This window comes from Stylophora pistillata, chromosome 8, assembly GCF_964205215.1.
Source record: "Stylophora pistillata chromosome 8, jaStyPist1.2, whole genome shotgun sequence".
NCBI lineage: Eukaryota > Metazoa > Cnidaria > Anthozoa > Scleractinia > Pocilloporidae > Stylophora > Stylophora pistillata.
In genome coordinates, this window is record NC_142526.1 from 4,547,764 (window position 1) to 4,569,708 (window position 21,945).

The 21,945-nt window shown below is 39.6% G+C and overlaps 2 protein-coding genes across 2 annotated transcripts; one reads left to right on the forward strand and one right to left on the reverse strand.

Annotated features, from left to right (window-relative positions):
• The first annotated feature begins 267 nt into the window (after window positions 1-267).
• On the forward strand, window positions 268-6,134 carry LOC111345503 (voltage-gated hydrogen channel 1). Its single transcript, XM_022952789.2, has 8 exons — window positions 268-513; window positions 1,309-1,419; window positions 2,550-2,677; window positions 3,434-3,504; window positions 4,407-4,463; window positions 4,561-4,613; window positions 4,785-4,867; window positions 5,489-6,134. The coding sequence occupies exons 1-8, from the start codon at window positions 503-505 to the stop codon at window positions 5,608-5,610; spliced, it is 636 nt and encodes a 211-aa protein (XP_022808524.2). The 5' UTR covers window positions 268-502; the 3' UTR covers window positions 5,611-6,134.
• On the reverse strand, window positions 5,993-17,599 carry LOC111345502 (uncharacterized). The gene is made up of 11 exons (XM_088730631.1): window positions 17,205-17,599; window positions 16,437-16,631; window positions 14,895-15,038; window positions 13,176-13,410; window positions 12,368-12,547; window positions 11,896-11,969; window positions 11,219-11,375; window positions 10,617-10,758; window positions 8,292-10,028; window positions 7,322-7,381; window positions 5,993-6,634 (listed from the first exon to the last, which is right to left on the reverse strand). The coding sequence occupies exons 1-11, from the start codon at window positions 17,534-17,536 to the stop codon at window positions 6,450-6,452; spliced, it is 3,441 nt and encodes a 1,146-aa protein (XP_088586757.1). The 5' UTR covers window positions 17,537-17,599; the 3' UTR covers window positions 5,993-6,449.
• Between the last annotated feature and the right edge of the window lie 4,346 nt (window positions 17,600-21,945).

The window sequence follows — 21,945 nt, forward strand, 5'->3', positions numbered from 1 at the left end:
TTTGAGATATGCAGAGTTTTTGACAAGAAGACATTATGGAAGGAGACGTTTGGAAATAAAAGAGCATAAAATGACTTTTTTGCAATAATTAAAATTTAGAACGGTGATACCATGTAGAAAAGAAAGAAAATAGGATAAAATGGAAAAAAAATTATCTGGCGAATGAAAACCATATGCAAGATGTTGATTTTATTAACAGGAACCAAACGTGAAAGGCATATCTGATGAACTTCATTTGCGTATGCTAATTTCTAGTTTCTTTGTTTCGTTGACGTTTTTGTAGGTGAATTATTTTATTTCTCGAGTAAGTTGTTTTTATAGTTTTCACTGAGCCTCTCGCATCGATTGTCGGTCGAGAAAAGCTGAATATTGCCGAAGTGAATCCTTGAGAAGGCTGTGTGAATTGTGCAAAGACTTCTTACAAAAAGAAGACCATATGGCGGGAATTTCGATAGCTGTGTGAAGAAACAAGCTCATTTCTGAGGAAAAACACCTGAGCGTAATGGCTGAGAGGTATAAAAGGAATTAACATTTTCAAAAGTTCGCTTTTAAAGTCTAGGAAAACGCCACAAAAACATCACTTTTAAATTACCGTGTATTTTATTTGAACTTTCGGTATTCATACAAACGTATTCACTGTATAGATGAGCAACTGCATTGGGTATCCAAGGACATGCTGCCAATACTATAAACATTCTCCATGTCAAACTTTAACGACGAAAACACCTCGTCAAATTAACGTCTCTGACAATTTGAAACGAATTCGTATATTCGAGCAATTACATTGAGTATCCAAGCCTGCTGACAATACTGTAAACATTCGAGTTGTCAAACTTTAGAACAACAAGGCCTCGCCGAATGAACGTTTCACAAACGCTTCGCATAATTATAGAAGTTTGGCAAAATGTATGGTAACTGCCAGGGGTTTCAATATGGGAAAAATTATCGCAACTCTTCAACTGGTGAATCTGACTAAAGCTAAATTATTTTTAGGAAGTGATTCGTTTAAATATAATGTTTTACACTTACATGTTGTGTTCTTTTCTTTTGGTTGACAATTTTTATAAGATGTTTAAGATCGTATGAGGTTGCATCAGTTAAAAAAAAGCCTTCATGGACCTCACGATCTGATCTTCGCTTGTAACTGAATGAAAAGACTGTCTAGAAAAAAATCAAAGTTTTGGCAGAAACATTTCAAACCGAAGAATGTCGGTTTTTTTTGCAATGGGCAGAAACTAAATTTTATTATCGATAGATCTCTGAAGTATATGGCCAACAATTTCTAATTTTTTTTGGCCTAATGCACAGTTCCAAACTCACTCAAACGGACAAGGAAGATGGCAGAAAAACATATATGGAGATATGGCGAAGGAGACTGACAGAAACATACGAGCAGGGCAGCTTCCAGGAGTGCTGCAGGTAGAACTGAATATTTATCTGCTAAACGTGTTAATGACTCATGATCATTTTGAGGTGAGTGATCGATAAGAAGCTCAAATGTATTCTGCTTTCATAGACAGACAATGTGGCCTCGCAACGTCAGTTTTGCTAAAGTGAATGGGTGAAAAGCCGAAAGTTATTTTAATCCAACATAGTTTTCTGAAGAAACCAAACGCTCTCTTTTTTTTTTCATAGTATAACACTTTGTTTCAAATATAAGGTTTCAACGACCCAAGACCTATTGTTTGTGTCAAACGGAGTACCGTTGCAAGCAAAAAAAAAACGCCATGTATATTTTATTCAAAATTTAGTCCAAGTCAGTGACTGAGGAGCTTTATGATGACATCCGGACGCCAATCATTTGCTAAAAGCCGCATCTTAAAGACGTTGAAAACATCACGATATCTTGAATAACTAGAAATTTTGGTTTTTTTTTCCCTCTAGTCAAGCAAAGTTTTTATCTCAGTTGATTCTTGGTAAACTCAGATAAATTTTGTCGGTCTAATTTGGGGCATAATTCTATTGTCAGAGAGCATAGAGCATAATGCTGGCATAAAGACTATCTTCTTAAAAATTATTGTTGATTATTCAACCATATTCATTGATCCTGAAGCGAACAAGGGTTTTAGTATAATTGCCTTTGAACTCTGTTTCAAATCCATTTTGTTGTTGAAACCATTCTGTTAAAATTGTTTTGATAACTCGTATATAGATAACTAACAGGCTCCAACTAGAATTTTACAGGTTTTTTAATTCAATCAGTAAAAACTTCATGTTTCTTTTAAAAGGTATTACGCCAAACCAAACTTAGTTCACCTGTAGTGTGCATCTTTTGTGCTCTTCAGAATTGTATTACCTTCTATCACTTTTATCACTTCTTGCATAAAATCGATAAAACACGGGGCAGCCATTTTGAAATTTAGTGCCCTTACTAAAATCACCTCGAGCGAGGTGATTTTAGCGAGATATGACGCTACCCTTGACCAATAAGAACGAAATTTCCTTTTCTTTTGCATTTGAAATTTTTCAATCAAAGCATGTTACAAATTGAAACTGTGTTTTAAACACGCTGACTATCAAATGAATCCACATTGTTTTCCCTTTTCAAGCGTCCTTCGTCACTCATTGGCTGAAATGTTGACCGGGGTCACGTGGCAGGTCAGTATAGTCGTCCTGGTCTTAATTGAAGTCATTATCAACCTCGTCCTCATGCTGATGGAATTTAATGTTATCAAAGGTAATCAAAATTCTATTTATAATCGTTAAAAGACAGAGTGGAGTCCTATTCGGTTAATCAGACGACCTGGAACTGAATCATCTCTTTGTTTGAAAAACTGACGACCGCAAAGCTCAGGCTTGATTTGCCATCAAGAGAATAATTACAAAATTCTGCTGACAGTAAGTCCTGTTACCAGTCAAACAAAACTATGACAAAATTTGAGAAACACACCATTATTGGTTGGAAGAATTTATTCATAAAAACTTAGCAGGCGACATTTTTATTTCCCACAAAAAATTAGTCCGGGGAGGAAATTAAATGACACTAATTATCCAACTATAAAGGCATAGCACGTTTACCGTCTTACTGACACTGTCCAATTACAATTATGACAAGCCAACTGTCTTGTTGAGTTGTTAATCACGGTTAAGAATTTCTTGTTAGTTGCGATTAGTGAGTCTTACATAAGTAGCAGTCATTTTTTCAGAGACGTACGAAAGTTGTAGGGCTTACGTTGATGGGCCTACACCTTGGAATTCTTGGAAATGTTGTTTTAAGCATTTATGACTATGAAACCAGATTAAATTCTGAGGTTCTACGGGATCCAACTCGAATTTCCATCGATAATCACTTCGTATATACGGTTTCGTACCTAAGGGGATCCTGGCGGGGTATTTCCATGTTGCTGAACACGTGATAATTGACAGGGGTACCTGTGGGCAATAAACCCATGATAGAAAGGAAAAGAAATAATTGGTTCTTTTCTTTCTTCAGATGAGACCCATGTGTCCCGGCATCTGCTTCATTTTGTTGGTCTGTCCATCCTTGCAATCTTCGTCTTTGAGGTACGTCTTCTTCAGAGCTGTCAATCAGTTAGCAGAAGGCAAATGAGATATAGTGGGTGGCCATTGATGAAGTTACGTGGATACCATGTTGTTCCGTCAGATTACGCGCGAGACTGGGAACTACTCAGTTAAAATGTTACAGGCGTGTCATGCAAATCCTACAAACCTTCGACCAGATTCTGAACTTGGGATGAATTCACACGTTCAGACCTGACTGGTAAATCATGTTTTCAATTCCACTAACATGGAAATGCCTGTTCTTCAAATTTGTTTGAGTCTCCATCTACAGTTATGGTGACAAATGAGGCAAAAATAGCCGGTTAAGATGCCGGTTTTACAATGTTACAATACAATGTACAATAAAATACAATGTTCTTTATTTCGAGAGGGTAGATACATGATTAACCCAGTAAAGAGTTTTCTAGCACATGGCCCTCTAATAAACCCACCCAACCCACCCCAGGGGAGGACATCCATCACACAGTAATCTCGTGTGGGAAATTAACGTCTCTTACCTCAACCCTGCAGGAGACGGGACCTCCATTTATTCGTCCCTATCCGAGAAGACTAGAATATCTAATCATTTCTTGATGTTATAGAAAGGCAGCAAATTCTTCTCAATTATTTTAAGACCCTGAGTGTTAGTCCGGCCGGGGCTCGAACCCTCGACCTCCCGCACAACAGTCCAGCGGTCTATCCATTGAGCTAACCGCGAGGCGGTTACAAGCGATTTTAGCTGGCTCACGGGAGTGAATTGACAGCTCGAGCTCTGCCTCAATGGATAAGTTTACATATTTGAATCGCAGCGGAAGTAGATCTCCATCATTACGATAATGAATTTTACGTAAGGACAAAGAGTGATCTCCATTCTTCGGATTGGTTACATTTGCTCATTTTTGTAGGTTTTACTCAAGTTTTACGCGATGGGATGCGAGTATTTTTCGAAAGAGAAATTGGAGGTAGGTAAAGACCTCAACAAAAGAACGTGTTTTCCTTAATGATTATAACATAAACTTCAGTCATTTTAAAACCTAACTTTCTACTTCTTGTCTATAGTTATTTGATGCGTTTATCGTGGTATCGGCATTTGTAATCGAAATAGTGTTGAGGTGAGTGTCTGCAATTAAGTGAACTCAGTTCCTGTTAGAGGTAATTTTTAAGAAACATCGTTCATTTTTCTACAATCCGTAAAATCTCTAGGGCCTAATTCAGTCAGTCCTCATCGTTAAGTCATTCTGTACTTATTTTTTTGCATTCGATGTTTCTTATTTTTTCTTCAGCGTTATCCGCGCAAAGAAGGCCTGGAAAGGCTTTGCTTTCATCATAGTTCTTCGACTGTGGCGAGTTTTAAGGGTCATTGTCAGTAAGTGTTGGGCGTTATTGTATATAATTTAGATAGCAGCAGACATTCGCAACTGAATCCGTATTGCCAGCATTTCCCCTCTAGCTTGCAGAATAAGCACAGGAACTAGTTATCAACTTCAATTGCCAGCGAGAACTTACTCAAGGGCTTGAATATTCCGCAAAATATAAAATTGTGAAAAAAATACCAAGTTTTTTTAGTTGTATGAATTTTAAATTTCCTCAACAATTATCCTTTCGAAGTCGTGTACACTTTCGAACTTAAAATTTTAAACTTCAATTTGAAGTTTGGCTCTTTACCGAGTTTTCTTGTTGAGCCAATCACAGAACTGCTTTGGATTGTTGCGAGGCTGCCCTGAAACCTCGACCCAAGGGGTTTCTGGGTCAGTTTGTAGAATGGCGGCCATCTTGAAACCGGCCACCATCTCGGAAAATAATGGGGAAAAAAAATCCCTGATGTCGGAGTTTTGCTGCCTTCTTATTCAAAAACGTTCGGGTGACTTGCCGAGAAAAAACTTGTATTTACTCTGACTTTTAGACCAATGCGAGTCAGAGTTATCTAAAACTTCTCAAGTACTTTTCAACTAACTTTCGGATTTCACGGATTCCTTTTTCTCCTCAGTGGTATTCACCTTCAGAGGAGAATTGTACGAATTGATTGAAGATGAAGTTGATGCTCCCAAACAAGAAATCGAAGAAGAAAAAAAAGAGGCCGGGAAAAACAAAGATGAACAAAAACACTGAAGAGTTGAAGTCGAGTTCAAACGGAAAAAGGGTTGAAAATATAAATGAAATAAATATTTGCACAGCTACCGATTGCCCTGGGGTGCTTCGTTCTACTAATCTGAACGTCTTCAATGGGCTAGTTGTCTATAAAGAACGAGAGAATTCACAGCGCCCAGTTATAACTAGGGGAATAAACATTATCAACTGAGTTTATAACGTATATTGGGCACACTAAAGAGTAAACAAAGCTTAAGTTTCCAACGTAAAACCTTTGTCAGAGCGGAATGGATAAGGATGCTCACTTGATTTACATACATTAGTTGAATTTCAACAGACACGGTTACGTATTTTAATGTAAATCTAATCGTGATTTTGAAGGAACACAACGAAAAACTAAAAATGCGAGTAAAAATTCATTTATTGATCAAAAATAACAATTTAAACAGCTAACACTACTTCTGCTATCGCTATATAATCTATGATTGGGAAAATCAATATAAACGAGTTTCTTTCGTCCAATTAAAAGAAAATTCTACACAATATTTACAAGTCGTTTTTTTTTAAAAGCCAGCATTGCCACGCAAAATGGACCAAGTTTAGTTTAACAGCAAAGGATAACGCTGCAAAGTCGTTCGTTACCACTTTTGTACATTCAACTTCTTCTCCCACTAGATTCCTACACATTTGCCTGGGAAGCACGGTGACATCTTTCTTGTTTACGAAACAAGCAAAAAAATCATGACTTGCCGACCATTTCAGTGCGTCACTGTTGCCTTCGAAACGTGTACACTGAGCGGTGATGCGAATGTACTTAAAATCATCTCTGATACAGCGCCAAATTTTCAATTTTCCGCAAGTTATTTCTTTCCTCGTCTCCGGGCCGCTAGGCGAACCCTTGATCTTGCTGTCAGATTACTGCCTCCCCCTTGCGGTGTGCTTGACGCCCCAAAGGCTGGTGCGGGTGTAGGTGCTGCAAAAGGACTTGCCGATGTGCCAACTGGGGCGAAGTTAAAACCCCCACTAGGCGCAGGTGCTGCAGGAACTGCCATGAAAATAGACAGTGATGAAAAACGTTACATTAGATTCTGCGCGACTGCGAAATTTTTATGAAGCTCAAAAAAAACAAATTAAAATAAAATTCCAATGCGACTTTCTACTACTAATAGGGGGAGGGGGGGGTAAGGAGGGAGAGAGAAAGAAAGATACTGACAGGAATGGAGGGGCAAGCGGTGAGACCTTTCAAAATAGGTTTACCCATTTACTTGCACTACGTGAAAGCTCACTTGTTCAACTGACAGCCTGCAATTTCTGATATATATTCCCTAAATGATAAATTTCTTAATTCTTACTGACTGTATGCTTGACAAGGTATTGACAGAGTGAGAAGAATTTTCACACAGATAACTGGTAAAAGGCAAAGGGTTAGAAGAACCGGTGCACCGTGTATCCTCCTGACTGGTTTGCTTGCCTAACCTACTACTGTCCAACCTAATTAAAAGCTTCAAAGAGAACAAATTTAGGAATTGAAGGACTTCATATCGAAGCCATTTATATTTCCTTGCTGATGAAAAATTTATTCCTCTTTTAAACAACTTCACCTAAATAACAGACGCGTGATTTTGATTTGGGAGTGCGGCCCTCAAAAATACACCTGCCACTGACATCCTTCCTTACGGCCTCACCTGTGACAAACCAAAGATAGGAACCCGAGAGCTCATGATATACTTACCTGCAGAAGGAGCTGTAGCTTGCCCAAACTGCCCGAAGCTATTGCTACTCACTGAAGACCCTATGAAAACAAGGCAACGAAACTTCAGTGCCAATACTTCTCGCGGGGTCGCTTACTAATTACTAAAATAAACAATCTGTTTACAGACCTTCTATCTAACAAAAAGATTCCATTTTTCCGTCCGTCTCTTCAGAAATAGATCACAGATTTGGTAAAACAAACAAGCGGTACATGAGACGCAGCCGAGCGTATCACTACTGTTCTTACAACATTTTGACGTCATTTATGACCTATTACTGATTGTAAATATACGAAAATCATAGATGTGAACAGCGGTTAAGAAATGAATATCACAGCGATCTTCGCAGCGATGAACTCTACTTAAGCAGTAGTGGAATAAGGTCCAGCACTTCCTGATAAATATCATGGCTTACTTTTTGTTTTAAGCTTTTCACTGCCTCTTCGTAATCGACGAGAGTTTTTATGAAGGAAAACACTATTCGATCTACTAATTCCATCTTTGGGCAAGAACTGCATCGTTGCTTTTGATTGGTTAACTTTAAACCCAAGCTTGTCTTTAAACAATATCCCGAAGTTTGGACGCTTCTAGGTTCTATGAAAGGTTGTACGAGAGTTTTACCAAGCCTACCCCTCACAGTTTTGTAACGTTGAGCAGTACTACCAAATTTGGGCTAGGGCTACCAAATAAGGTGGTGAGCACGTGCGTGTGGAAAAGAGAACAAAAAGGTTGTGAGAGCGCAAGCTTATGGAAAGTTTTTCCATCGAATTTAGTGAGAGTTTCGTGAATTAGATTGAAGCGGAATAAACCAGGAGATTGTGTTATTGTTAGTTCTATGGGCTGTTTTATTGTTCGGCTCAAGGTTACGTTTTAAATGTTGTGGAAAAAAAAAAAGGGAAATAGTGAAACAAATTAATTCAAACAAGAGCAATGACTTTGTCCAGATCTTACCAAATTGGAATCCTCCTGTTTTGTTCGCAGCGCCACTGAAATTAAAACCACCGGATGTTGGGTTATTTGCCGTCGCATTCGAATTGAAACTGAATCCACCAGAAGAAGCCGCAGCATTCTGGGAGGGCGCTGTTCCAAAGGCATTCTGGGTACCAGCTTTGTCTCCAAACCCACCGAAAGGCGAACTGGAAGCGTTTTGCGACGTATTTGCAGCAAAAGTGAACGATTTCTGGTTAGAAGCTGCCCCGAAAGCACTTTGGGTAGTGTTTTGATTTGGTTGACCTCCGAAGCTAAACTGCGTCGATTGGGTGCCAAAAGCATTTTGGGTACCACTTTGATTTGGTTTCGGTCCAAATACATTTTGATTGGCCTGGTTTCCGAAGAGGTTTTGCGTCGTTTTCTGTTGTGAACCAAAACCATTTTGCAAAGACTGAGTACCAAAACCACTTTGAGAAGTCTTTTGAGTTGCGTTTAAGGAACTGTTAGCATTTTGCGCTCCAAACGCACTTGGAGTCACGTGTTGGTTTTGTTGCGGCGCTCCAAAGGCACTATGCGCAGGATTCGCTCTAAACGCACTCTGGGAAGCATTCTGGTTAGACGGCGCTCCAAAAGTATTTTGGGTCAACGGACTTTGTTTAGAATTCGTGCTATTTGAAGCTTGAGGTGCGTTTTGCAAAGGCTTGGCTCCAAAGCCACTCCCACTGAACGAGGAAACAAACGAAGTTTGACCTTGTTGTCCAGTTACAGACTGCATGTTGCCTACACCGAAAGTACCTCTGTTTTGGATTGTTGATGCAAGGGAATTCTGGGGCGCCACGGCGCTTTGACCAAATACATTTGTCGATGGAATCGCAGTTAGAACAGAGCTACTCTGTGTGGTCTTAGGTAGTGTTTGAAAAGGACTTTGAGATGCAGCAGTTATATTGCCATTTGCCAACGCTTCACGAGTTTTTGAGGTATTTTTTCCTAAAAAGAAAGAAGTTGAAGAATTCAAAGAGGTTGTGACCTGGGTATTTTGTGTTGATTTCTGACCAGAAACAGTTTGTGTACTATTAGAAGCTGAAAAATTGAATCCTGCTTGCACGTTCGAATTTGTTGTAGCAGTGGACAACGGCATCCCTGATACGTTCGATGAAGGAACTGTAGAGAAACTGAAACCTGCTTTTTGGGAAGTAATAATATTGGTGTCCAAAGTTGGTGGATTCGTTGATGCTAGCTTAGCAAAGGGTGACGCCCCAAATGGGGAAGATGATGAAAGCTGAAATCCTGAGGAAACCTGTCCTGTTGTAACAGTTGACGTTTGCGCTGGGTTTGCCTGTGACTGAGCAGCAGCAATTGATGAGCTTGTGGTACCAGTCTTCCCCTGTAGTGTAGAAGGATTTTTTAGTCCTTGACCTGTAAAAGCAGTCGAAGGTCCAACGATTTTCGACGATTTGGAAAACAAATCAACTCCTGGCCGCTGTTGGGATGATGGTAACGCGGGTAGTGTAGAACTTTGGGATTGCGTAGCAGTGGCATTGCTGTGCACTGTGGGATTGGAACTAGAGACACTTGACGAAGGGACGCCCTGATTACCTGTGGTCCTTCGAGGATCTCCCAAACTAGGGACTGGGGTGATGAGGCTCTGGGCAGTTGTGGTAGTTATTGTTCCTCTGCTTGTCACAACACCAGCAGTGGGAACTTTGAATAACGAAGCTGAAGTGGAAGTAGCCACAGCTGAAGAAACTGTTGTCGTATCTGACAAGATAACATAAACGACAATCCTTAATCATAAAGTAACTTGACGATAACAAACGATAATATCAACCATAATCCTAAGTTATAGTATTTTTTTCCATCTACTTTTAGGGTTTATAAAATAGACGCACCCATTCGAGTGGATAGTGAAAAGGAGAGGTCGTCAAGTTTATCATGTAGAGAGTGGAGTAGAAATGTGTCACGCAACGAAGGAGAACCAGGAATCATCCCCTCGACACGCACAGGGTGTTTGTGACAAAGGTATCAGTCACATGACATGTAACACAATAGATCTTGTACGCTAACAATGAGGTTGGAGAAGACAACTTGAGTTTCATGAAGTCATCAATTTCATAAGGATATAACTAAAATATGTCGTTCCTTAAATAAACTATTCAGCTGCAGAATTAAAACATTTTCTCTAGCTTTGCAATGGCCTCTCTAAGAGACCCGGGGGGAGCTTATCAATGCTCAGGCGGTTTCAAAGGTAGAGAGCTTATTGGAAAGAGGGGCTATATAAAGAGGGGTCATTAGAGTTATGAGTATTGCCCCCCCCCCGGAAAAAAGTGTAATTTTGATATTTTTTACCTGATTTTTCTTTTTCTTTCACTTCATCTTCATCATCATCATCATTGCCACCAAGCAGCTCATTAACCCGCTCCCAAGCTAGCTTGCGATCGATCTTAATTTGCTCCTGGTTGATTTTTCTCGATACAATTCTTCTTTGAGGCTAAAAATACAGCAAAACAATTTTGTAAGTGAACCAAGCGCGAGGAAACACGGTTGACCAATTCGGCCCGGCCTCGCAACCTTATTTCTGATACGGATTAGTAGAGTAGATAGAGCACCAAATATTTCTAGGTAGCAATTCAATCACAAACCGCGTACCGGCCCTTAAGAGCGGGAAATAAATTTTACTACATCGAGGTATGTAGCGGTGTTACATAAATTCAATGTCATTTGTTTGAGACAGTGGCGCGAATATTTGTGAACCAATCGAAGGATGACATTAGACGTGTCACCCTGCGCCAAGTGCAGGAACGTTTTTCTGAATGAGTCAAAGCCCGCTGGTTTTGTTTAGCTTGTTCAACACTTTCAATTTAACAAAAAAAACATAAGTGATTTTAATACATGTCCCAAAACTTTGGTTTAAAAATACACCTAAAGAGACTTTTAAAAGTGAACCTCACCATCTCAGATTCTTCATTAGAAGCACAATACACTGGTGCAACCCTTCTTCTGGAATCGTCTTTGGATGCAAATCTTGGGACTGTAAATCGTTTCTGCACTTTCTTTGCCAGTGGCTTAAGTAAAGGGCTGACATCTTTCAAATACTCAGTCTTTCTTCTACAAATGAGATTAACAATGGAAACGAGCGTCAGTTGATATGCCACCTCCCGCCCGAAAAATTGCAAAACAAAAAAAAAAACAAATCCTGATGACAAAGACATGTAACCTGCAATAACCTAGCCAATTTAACAACGTTGTTATATTATTCGTGTTTAGTAATTAGTTATTATTAACCGAGCGGGAGGTCTTTATGGGAGAATCTTGACCGAGGTCGCCAGTACAGACCGAACGCAGTGAGGTCTGTACCAGCGACCGATGTCAAGATTCTCCCATACAGACTGACCTAGCTCGGTTAATAAGATGTTTATTATATGGCCGTGTCTTATATGCTAATTTTTCATATTCTTTGTACCTTTTTTTTTGTAGACTAGTCTAGATGCCGGTCTAGATGGGAAAATCCAGACCGCTTTCAATATTGATTTCAGCCAATCAAATTCGTGAATTCGGTAGTTCCCAGTCGTTGTCAGACACAGCCATATAATAATAAGCAATACAAACAGTTTAGAAGTCTACCAACCTTTTATCTTCCTCATTGTCTGTCATTGGTTCTGACTCCTTAGTCTTCTTTGACGTACTCTCGCTTTTGTCATCCTTTTTGAAGAAACAACATAACCGAATTTATTGAATAAAACAAGAACAGCCAAAATAAAGCAAGAAAATACAGTCATAACCCAAGAAAAAGTGTATTTATCATATGGCTGCCCAGCTAGCAGGCTCTCATTAATTAATTATTTTTAATTGTTATCGTTATCATTAATTAGTGCCGTGGCACGAGCGTTCTATCGCCTGTGTGAAAGTTTGAGGCTCGCAAAGCGAGCCGGTGGGAGGTCTGCGAGAGGTCTGGCACTGATACATGTAATTACCGTCCCAGATCCCTCGCGGACCTTTCCCGCGCTCACATTGCTTGCGGGCTCGAAACGCGCAGGCTCTGCCAATGTTATGGCAGCACGCAAACCACTGTATACTTTATGAAAGTGATTTCCACTTACACTAGTTTTTGTTGCATCTCTTTCCTCAGCTGCTTCTTTTCTTTTCCGTGAGGCAGAGTCATTTTGATTGTGTTCAGTGTCCATGGACTTGTCACCATAATCCCAGTTCTTATTCCTTTCTTTATCGGAGCCAACTTCCTCTTCCCCTGTATTTTCTGCACTTACTGCTATGTCTTCGCTCTGAGAATGATTAGTAAAACGTTACGAATGGGTTAGGAGAGAATGACAGTAGCCTTTTAGACAAACTAAACACGCCATTACTTGCTTCCACCGATTGGGGGGGGGGGGAGGGGGGGTAGTCGTCTTGCATGTAGAACCCTAGGTCTTACTTACAGTGCCAGTTCTTGCTGAGGTTCATTAGAGTTATTTAAAGGAAAAATTACCCAAATGAGGTTAGTGGCCATAGGCTCACATTTTACCAGCCACAGGGACACAAGTCTATCAGGGGCGCTAGCTGTACAAAATAGGAGCCCCTGAGAGGCTTACACATTAACCTTCCTTTAGTGCAAGGCAGCAGTTGGAATTACGCAAAAACGTAAAACCATGCTACTTCCCTTGGTTGGGAATCCACTGCTAGTATCTCTAACAGCCCACTGTTACCCTCTCAAAATTTTTGGAAAAGGCCAAAAGAAAGCAATGTGTCTGTTTTGTCGTAGAACACATTACAAACCTAAGATGGATTAAATCCAACACTCTTGAATTGGAGTATGGCTTCCCAAAATCTCTCTTCACTGATGAAACAACAATAACTAAAAGATGTAAAATTACAGAGGATTGATCTTTAATATGACACAAGTGTTTTACTTACAACAGGTGGTTCTGATTCAGTTTCCATGTTTTTTCTCTTCTGTGTAACAGTCTCTGTGTGACTTTCATTCTGTTCATTGTCTGAAGAATCACATGCACTATCCTCCACAACTCTGCTTTTCTTTTTGGAGCTCCTATCAGCTGCTTTTTCAGTTCTTTCTGAGATTGCTACTCGTTTGCGGCCTCTAAGAAGAGGGCTGTTAAATGGGTAAGATTCTACTGGCTTGGTATCTCTCCTGAAATAAGAAATAGGTCTGAATTCATTACACAATGAGTCAATGAAGGGGGGATGGGAGGGGGGATGTTTCAGTTCAGAGGGGGGGTCAGAGGGGGGACCAGATTCTACTGGCTTGGTATCTCTCCTGAAATAAGTAATAGGTCTGAATTCATTACACAATGAGTCAATGAAGGGGGGATGGGAGGGGGGATGTGTCAGTTCAGAGGGGGGGTCAGAGGGGGGACCAGATTCTACTGGCTTGGTATCTCTCCTGAAATAAGAAATAGGTCTGAATTCATCACACAATGAGTCGATGAAGGGGGGATGGGAGGGGGGTGTGTCAGTTCAGAGGGGGGGTCAGAGGGGGGGCCAGTTCAGAGTTATCAATCAGAAATGTACATGAAAGATAATTTGGTGCTGCAGCACACACAGGCAGTATCATGTGATTGATTGGCCACTGGAAAATAATTGTATGTTGTAGTTAAAAGTACTCCAAAGAAAACACTAATCTGAAGTAGAACTGTTGCATTTAAAGATTAATTTATAATGCAGCATGGTATTTGTGCTTTAAATGCTAAATGAATATAGGTGGAAGACAATTTGGTTTTATCAACTGGGTTGAGAGTGCAAATTGGTCACAAGATTGGCCTGTTTGCATTGTCTTCCACCTGTAACGAACAGTCACCTTAAGCGGAACCACTACAATCAAACTAAGAAAAATCTTTCAAATAAATTATAGTCCATGTTTCTCTCCCAAAATCAACATTAGTTGTATTTTTTAACATAATATTGGGTGATCAGTTATGATACAAAATGTTCTTTTTTAACATTTTTATAATACTGTTATCCTGTGTAACCTTTATTAAAGTGCATATGACATGAAATTTATTCTCTTATTTCTTGTAGTTGGATATCTATAGAAAATGTTTTGAAGCCTTAAAAGTGCTGGAAAAATGTAAAAAGCCTTTTTTTTGCTTTCAAAATACGTGCAATTTGCCTTCAAATTTGTCCTGGAGACTGGGACCTAGTTTATCGCTGTTGAAATTATTCGTAACATCACACTGTGTATCTTTGCCGCAAAGGTCTGTTTTCGCTAAGAGGATTCTGCAGTACTTTGTAGTAGATAGATAGTGCATTGAAAGGCAAAGATGTCCAGTGAATTTCTAATGATTCCTTTGAGTCCAACCCTTCTGAAAGTTCCATTGATGTACACAATGTGACATCACATTACAATATCACGTGCGATTTTGGCCGCGCGATGACCGGGACAAATTTGAAGGCAAATTGCGTGTATTTTGAAAGCAAAAAAAGTGCTTTTTACATTTTTCCAGCACTTTTAAGGCTTCGAAACGTTTTCTATAGATATCCAACTACAAGAAACAAGAGAAAAAAATTTCATGTCAGATGCACTTTAAGCGGTCAACCTGCATTAGGTGGTCACCTCATCATTCCCCACAGGTGACCCCTTAGTACAGGTTTAACTGTGTACAGTTTACTACAAACCTCTTAGATGGTCTTGACACCTCTTCCTCATCTTCATCAAAAACAGCAACACTTCTTTTCCTACTTTCTTTAAGTGCAGAGAGGACAGTGACTCTGCTACATGGATTCACATCAACTCCTGCTCTCTTTAACGGACTGTTGGATCTACAGTGTTACATGTACATAAACAAATGTAGTTTGGAAAACATTTCAACAGAATGCAAGCGGTTTAATAGAATGATCTTCACTACTTTTTCATATAAATTTGATATTTCAGTGAAGTATACAGTTAGTAATTGTGGTAGACATGTGTGGTCAGTGCACAGGACTCCATGTTGAGAGGTTCACATTCAAAACCTGATCACTTTATTCTCACAGTGCCTTTCTCTACCCAGAACTATAAATGGGGTACTAGCTAATTCTCAGGGAAGCAGGATGAAATGTTGTGGGGTAACCTTGCATCCCATCCAGGGGGGGGAGTTGTGATACTCCTAGTTGCTGCATGCTATTTGGATACCAGGAGGTGGGCAACTAGGCTTGAGTACAGACTTAACCTTTTGCCTCATACAGTTAGTAATTACAGGGTTGCCATTAGAAGCCAGTAGGCAATACAATACCCTTAGTTTTTTTTCTAAGACCCTGATTGTTCTCCAGTCTGAAGCTTGAACCCTCGACTTCCAATACACAGTTTGGTGCTCAATATGAACAACTTGAGCTAACCAGGTGGCAATTAGTTGAGCCAAGCAGCTCATCTGGCCAAAGGTTATCATAGACACAACAGAATAAAATGACTAAGAGTCTTAGGCTGATAGTTTCTAAGGAAACTGTTTGGGGTTGCGTTGGTGGGGGTAACGAAATAATTTGGATATATCAACAAAGTTGAAATGGTAAATTGGCCACCATAACGATTACAAAAGATGATGTTTCAAGCGTTAGCCCTTCGTCGGAGCGAATAAAGTTACAGTTCACTCCGACGAAGGGCTAACACTCGAAACATCAGCTTTTATAACTGTAACCGTGGCCAATTTACCATTTCAACTTTGTTGATATATTCAAATTATACCCCTTTAGGTGATGCTGGTCCATCCCCGGTTACCTCCAGGCAATTTATCAGGCTTCTCTGATAAAATGGCAGTAGCCATTTAAAATCCTTGGGGTATTGGGGAAATGTCAGAGGAAAGTGTCCCACCCAAGAAGACACCACAATGATGTGACTGTGTCTTGAACCCCCACCTCCCTGTCCGAATCCAATGCGGCAATCACATTACCACTACATGCACTACATGTCCAACCGATGTTGCTTTATTATGAATCTAAGTTGTAGCAAAATGATTGCACTGCAATTATTTTCAACACTTGACCTGCCACTTGATAGGAGACACAATTTCCCACACACGAGATTACTGTGTGATGGATATCCTCCCTGGGGTGGGATGGGTGGGTAAAAAAGGGGTTAGGTGTCAATTGGAACGAAAGTTCTGTTCCTTTCTCCTGCCATTCCTGTGGCGAATGAATTAAACTTAAACTTAAACTTAAACTTGATGAGGAAAACTGATCACTCACAATGTAAATGTCCGATTAACTGTAACATCTGGTGAAGCTATTTTAACAGTAGATGGCCTCTGTAGGGCTGGATTCAAAAGACTAAAATTGTGCGGCTTGCGGTGATAAGCAAAGGCACTTCCCCTTGCTGGATATTGAGTTCCAGTCATTTCTCTGCTATTCCAGGCTTTTCTTGTTTGAAAAGGTGTCGTGGAACTGAAAATAGAAATCATTTTTATTTGACTAATAAATATTTGGCTTCACTGAAAAAAAAAAAAATACAGAAAAAAATTTAGCATTTCAACACAATTTTGGTCTGGGGGAAGGGTGCCGGGATTTGAACAAACCATTCTGCAAAATTTCGAATTTCTTAGGGGGGGGGGGTGAGGGGAATGTTGAAGCTTTGAATTGATTGAAGCATAATATTTGTTGGTCACAAAGTAGGCTCTTACAAAGTGAAAACGAAAAGGTAAAGGAAACTGCATCCAGTGATAGAAGTTGTTACTGACCAAGAAAGGGAAATCAAATTTACGGCTCCGATGAGGAATAAGTTGAATACGCAAGTATTTACACTGTCTTCTTTGTCATGTGCATTTTTTCAAAAAATAATAGCGTCAAAAAATTAGGAGTCCCACATTTCAGCTGCAAATTCTACATTTCCTTTATTTCCCTTTTAATATTTTTTTAAGTAGCTATGTCCTAATAAGAGCATGGCTCATTCTGTCGAATGATGAGTTTAAAAGTTCGATTAAGACCTTTCGCTGCCTACAGATAGAACAAAAATCTCACCTTGTGTTAAAACTAAGCTTTTTGGTCACCGACATTAAAGGCGCGGGTGATCGCAAAGAATATCTTTCTGTGGGTAAACCAGTAAAATCCAAGTCTTGAAGCGCCGGGTAATCATTCCTCGATTTCTCGTGAAACGTCAAATCTGGTTCGCTGTCAACTTCTTCGTGAGCTCGTTGAATTTTCCCATTCCCATGTCTTCCGAAATTATATGCGTATATCAGAAACGAAAAAACGAGAAGAAGGCTCCAAAATAAGCCGAAAAACGACCATAAAATCAAAATAACCAAGCCGAGTAAGGCTAGAACACGGAGTTCACTTCTAGTCAAAGCCATTTCCACTTCGAAGCGAACATCTGACCGGCAGAAATTCAAAATGTCGGTCGAAAATTCGTGATTGCGCATGGCACAAAGAAGGCGCCATTTTTTTAAACCTACCTCGTTTTCATGGTGACAAAATTTCTTCGTCGGGGGACAAGGTCGATAATAAATGGCCTTTGGGATACAAATGCTGGTATACGGTATTGCCCATTAGGCCTTTAAAGATTATGCTAGTTAAAGTACCATATTATGCTAGTAGCATTGCTTTTTTTTCGGCGAAATTATGCCAAAATTGTGCTCTTTTTTCCAAATTATGCCCCCCTTTTTTTTAATTATGCTCTTTGAAAAAATTGCAAATAAGTCCAAAAAATACATTTTCTAATTAGAAGCCGTTGGTCTACAAGAAAGAAACGCAACAAATCCACAATTAAATTCAAATAAACATGTGGTTCATGTTAACATGTACACTAGTACTAGACTATACTCTCACCATATCTGCTTATCTGCGATATTGCGCCATTTTGTAATTTGATTTGTGGCCTTGCCTGATGAGAGGTACTGGGATCAACATGGCCCATAATGTGGCCCACAATCCGGTTCCGGTGCACCCCAGACCCGGGCTCAGACTCTTTCAAACGCCGCTCAGTGATTCACAGTGAACTACAAATGCTACTACTTGAACTAAAACTTAAAACATCGAATAATGTCACCAAGTGCTTGGGAGTAGAGATGAACAAAGATCAAATTGTAGCATCAAAAATGATCCGATAATTATCAAAATATGCGAATTATGCTAGCATTGTTACTTGGCAGAAATTATGCCAGTTTGCTCAAATTATGCCAAAAATTATGCTAACATAATATATAAAGGCCTATTAGCCATTCATAATACCTTGCAATTGCCTTTAGTCATTCAAACTCACGTTAACCTGTTTGATATTTTCTTGTCGTTTCCATAATTAGTAACGTTACCGCATAAGTTTTTTTGCATGTATCGTCAAGGGAAGCCATGATTGTCGGAAGTTTTTCAACAGTTTTCAACTTGCACGAACCTTGGGACCGATCATTATTTATTTTGGTCGTGTCACAATGAAATCAACTTGATCTCGCATAAGGCTCTGTAGGTAGACTGTAGCATTAATGTATTAACACATTATTGAGAAAACGAATCGACAGGGCTAGGTTAGTTTTGCGGTGGTCCATCGCAAAATAACTTGGCATTCATATGTAAATGTGGCAGTTTTTTTTTATTTTTCATTTTGCATAGATTAATTTTCGTTCTTCACGAGGGGCCACATGTAGATTGTGATATTTCGCGCTACCTTCAATAAAGAAAATATGTACGTATTGACTGAATGGGAGGGCCGGACAGGAAGTATTTAGCAAGGTCATAAAGTACCCACCGAGCGCACACGCAGCCACACGAGCCCAAAAAAGCACAAAAAAAGCTCAGAACAAGAAGCTCCCAATTCCTTGAAAAACGCTTTCTTTTTTCGTTTCTGTTTTCTTTTAAGTTTTCGGTGCAACAAAGCGACGCGAGGGCAGCAAGGCTGAACGGCTTTTTCCGATCTTGCTCACATCAACCCGTCCAGTCCGTTATCAACCTGTCTTACGCCTTGATAACAACATTAAAAAGCGTTTACTTTTCCTCAAAATTAATAGATTTCAAAACTGTCAAATCTATTAATTCAACCAAAAGAAAAATCAGCTATTAACACAACACGCACGTGTGATTTTCTTTGCTGCAGTATTTAAGCTTCACATACAATACTCAACACTTCACTTAGCTTTGAACCGATCACCAACACTATAGAACCACGTCACATTTAAGTAGACGGATTGCTCTTCCAGATGAAATGAAAGTTCTGCCAAGTTTGCTTGTTTTTGCGTTGCTTCTCTTTTCGCTTCGTTGCTTTGAAGGACTGAACTGCTTAATCTGGGCGAGGCATAGGCAGTGCTCGTCTGTGAAGAGGAATCCAAGAAAATTGCAAGCAGTGGTAAGTAGGTTTTTTAGACGACTTTGGTTTAAATAATAAATCAACTGGCTCTTAGTAAATAAGTATATGAACGGGCGGCACTGAGGGCGGGCACTATTCGTAACTAGGTGACTAAGAACAGATATCAGTTTTGTCCACAGAATTAGATGTTTCTGATATCAATTAAAAAAAAAAAGGAATGTATCTCCATAATAACGAACGACTCGTAAAAAGAAAAAGATGAGTCTAACTTAAACTTTTAATATATATGTGGTGTCGCCCCCTGCAAATTCAAGAAAGATCCTTTCAAAAAGTCCATTGAAAAAAGGACAAAAAAAAAACTGTAAATAGTTTGTAAAATTCCTCATTTCGTTTGTAGCATATTCACTCATGGGTCGCACACGGGGAGTAAGGTCTTGTCAACCATAAAGCAACTTAAAGGATCGTCCTGTTTAACATGACAAAGGAAAGGGAGAGTTTGTAAAACGTAATTTGATTTGTTTTGGTAATGATAGATGGGCAAGCTTCCTGCAGAGGATATATTCCTACAGAAGAGGAGGAGAATTCCAGAAAAAGCGGGAGCGCAGCTTTACCAATCGAAGAGAGAGAGATCAGTAACAAATGATATGTAATGATTGTATAGAACAAACGAAACGGAATTTTAGGACTAATGGAAATATGCTGGAATGCTTTTGACTCAAAGATGAGAGCAAACTCAAGTTTGTCATTTGAGTAATGTGAAATTCAACGAATGAAACTCAATAAAATGGATAATGAATGAATAATGGTGTCGGATCCAATAAACTTCTACGAAGCCATCCATTGTTGTTCTACATTATTGCATATGTCTAAAAGCAATCTTGGGCCACAGGATATATCTGGGTACGAAATAAATGTCTCAGCTGCTAAAATACGCGGTAGCCTGATGCCAAGCGAGGACTGCGCATTGATAAAGAAGTCCTGGGCTCGAGCGTTAGCGGTGTGTCATACTCTTGTCATACTCTCGAGCAAAAATTCTCTTGGGCAAAACTCTTTTCTCCCAAAGTGCCTCACTCCACCCAAGTATATAAATGGATGGTAGAAAACAGCGAGGGAAGGTTGACGAAATGCTGACGAGTAACCTGTATATGTAAATGCTTACTGAGGGATTAGTAATACTTGAGAGAGAACTTTGTGCACTGGCGGAAGTTAAATACCGGCTAAGAATCTTCTGAAGGCATATGAATTGTTATCAGTTGCATACAGCGGAAGCCATTCGTAATTAAGACGTCTAAAATAATGGCAGATTTTTAGTTTTCAAAGCCCTTACCTCGTCCAAAAATCGCTCTCTGTCTTTTATAAGGCCGATTCAAAACAAAATAACAACTAGCACTTTCTTTTCGGAGATGGATCTTTAAATTGCTTCCTGACGATGAAAGGTGGGCTAGGCCTTTTTCCCTATCAGCTTAATTCCGAAACAAAAGCCGTTTCTGCGATCTACGATTAACGCCGGCATCGGTAGGAATTTCGCTGTCTTTTTATGATCGATCAATGGATGTATAAATTATGAATCCGGAACAACTATTTAATTCAATTCACCATCATACGCTCACTCAGTTATCGAGTAACGCAACAAATAAACGTATAAGGTCGGGTCGATTTCTCAAAAAACATTTGCGCGTCATTTTTTTTGACATGTAAGCATTGGGGACCTTCAGTAAACCAAGGCGGCGTAGGGGAAAGAGAACACATTTGGGGAAACAACAGCGCAGCATTAGTGTCTTCGAATATTGTTCATTTTCTAGCCCCCTCTCAGCAAAGCGACGACGTGAAGTCTTCAAATTTACGGTCTGATAGCGTTGAGAACGTTCTTATTTGGAACTCAGCGCGGCTCTCGCAATAATATAACGTGCCCAAGTTGAGATGTGGTAGCGTAAGAAACGGTAAACGCATCTAAACACATCCAGCCATTTTCGAATAGTGTAAGTTCATTTTCTTAATCGATTTTTTCCGCGGTGTTGCAGTCCTGTCTGCACAAGATAATTTTGTTTTACCAACTGAGTTTATAATCCAAATTGGCCACCGTATAGTGTTTCTAAAGCTGTTCTTTCAACACAATGAAGAGGAGAAATAAGAAGCGATTAAAATCCTTGGTGCTAATTTATCAGTACATTAAAATTATAGCGATATGTATGTCTGGCGAAAAGCAAAGGGCCGACGGTCTTTGTGTTAAATATCATCTATTGAAATACCAACTAAACCAAGCAGAGGAACGTTCAGAAAGCACCTGAGCTTGTTTCGGCTCTGTTTGACAAGTTCTACATTTGTGGATAAAAGCGCGTAACGCCTTGTAGAGCTAAACATAGACAGTGAACGCCTTTAGCACAAGCTTCATTACCAACAGGAGGAAATAAATGCATTAGTCTCACAGAAACAGATGAAACTTTTCGCTATTTCCTCTTGATTAAT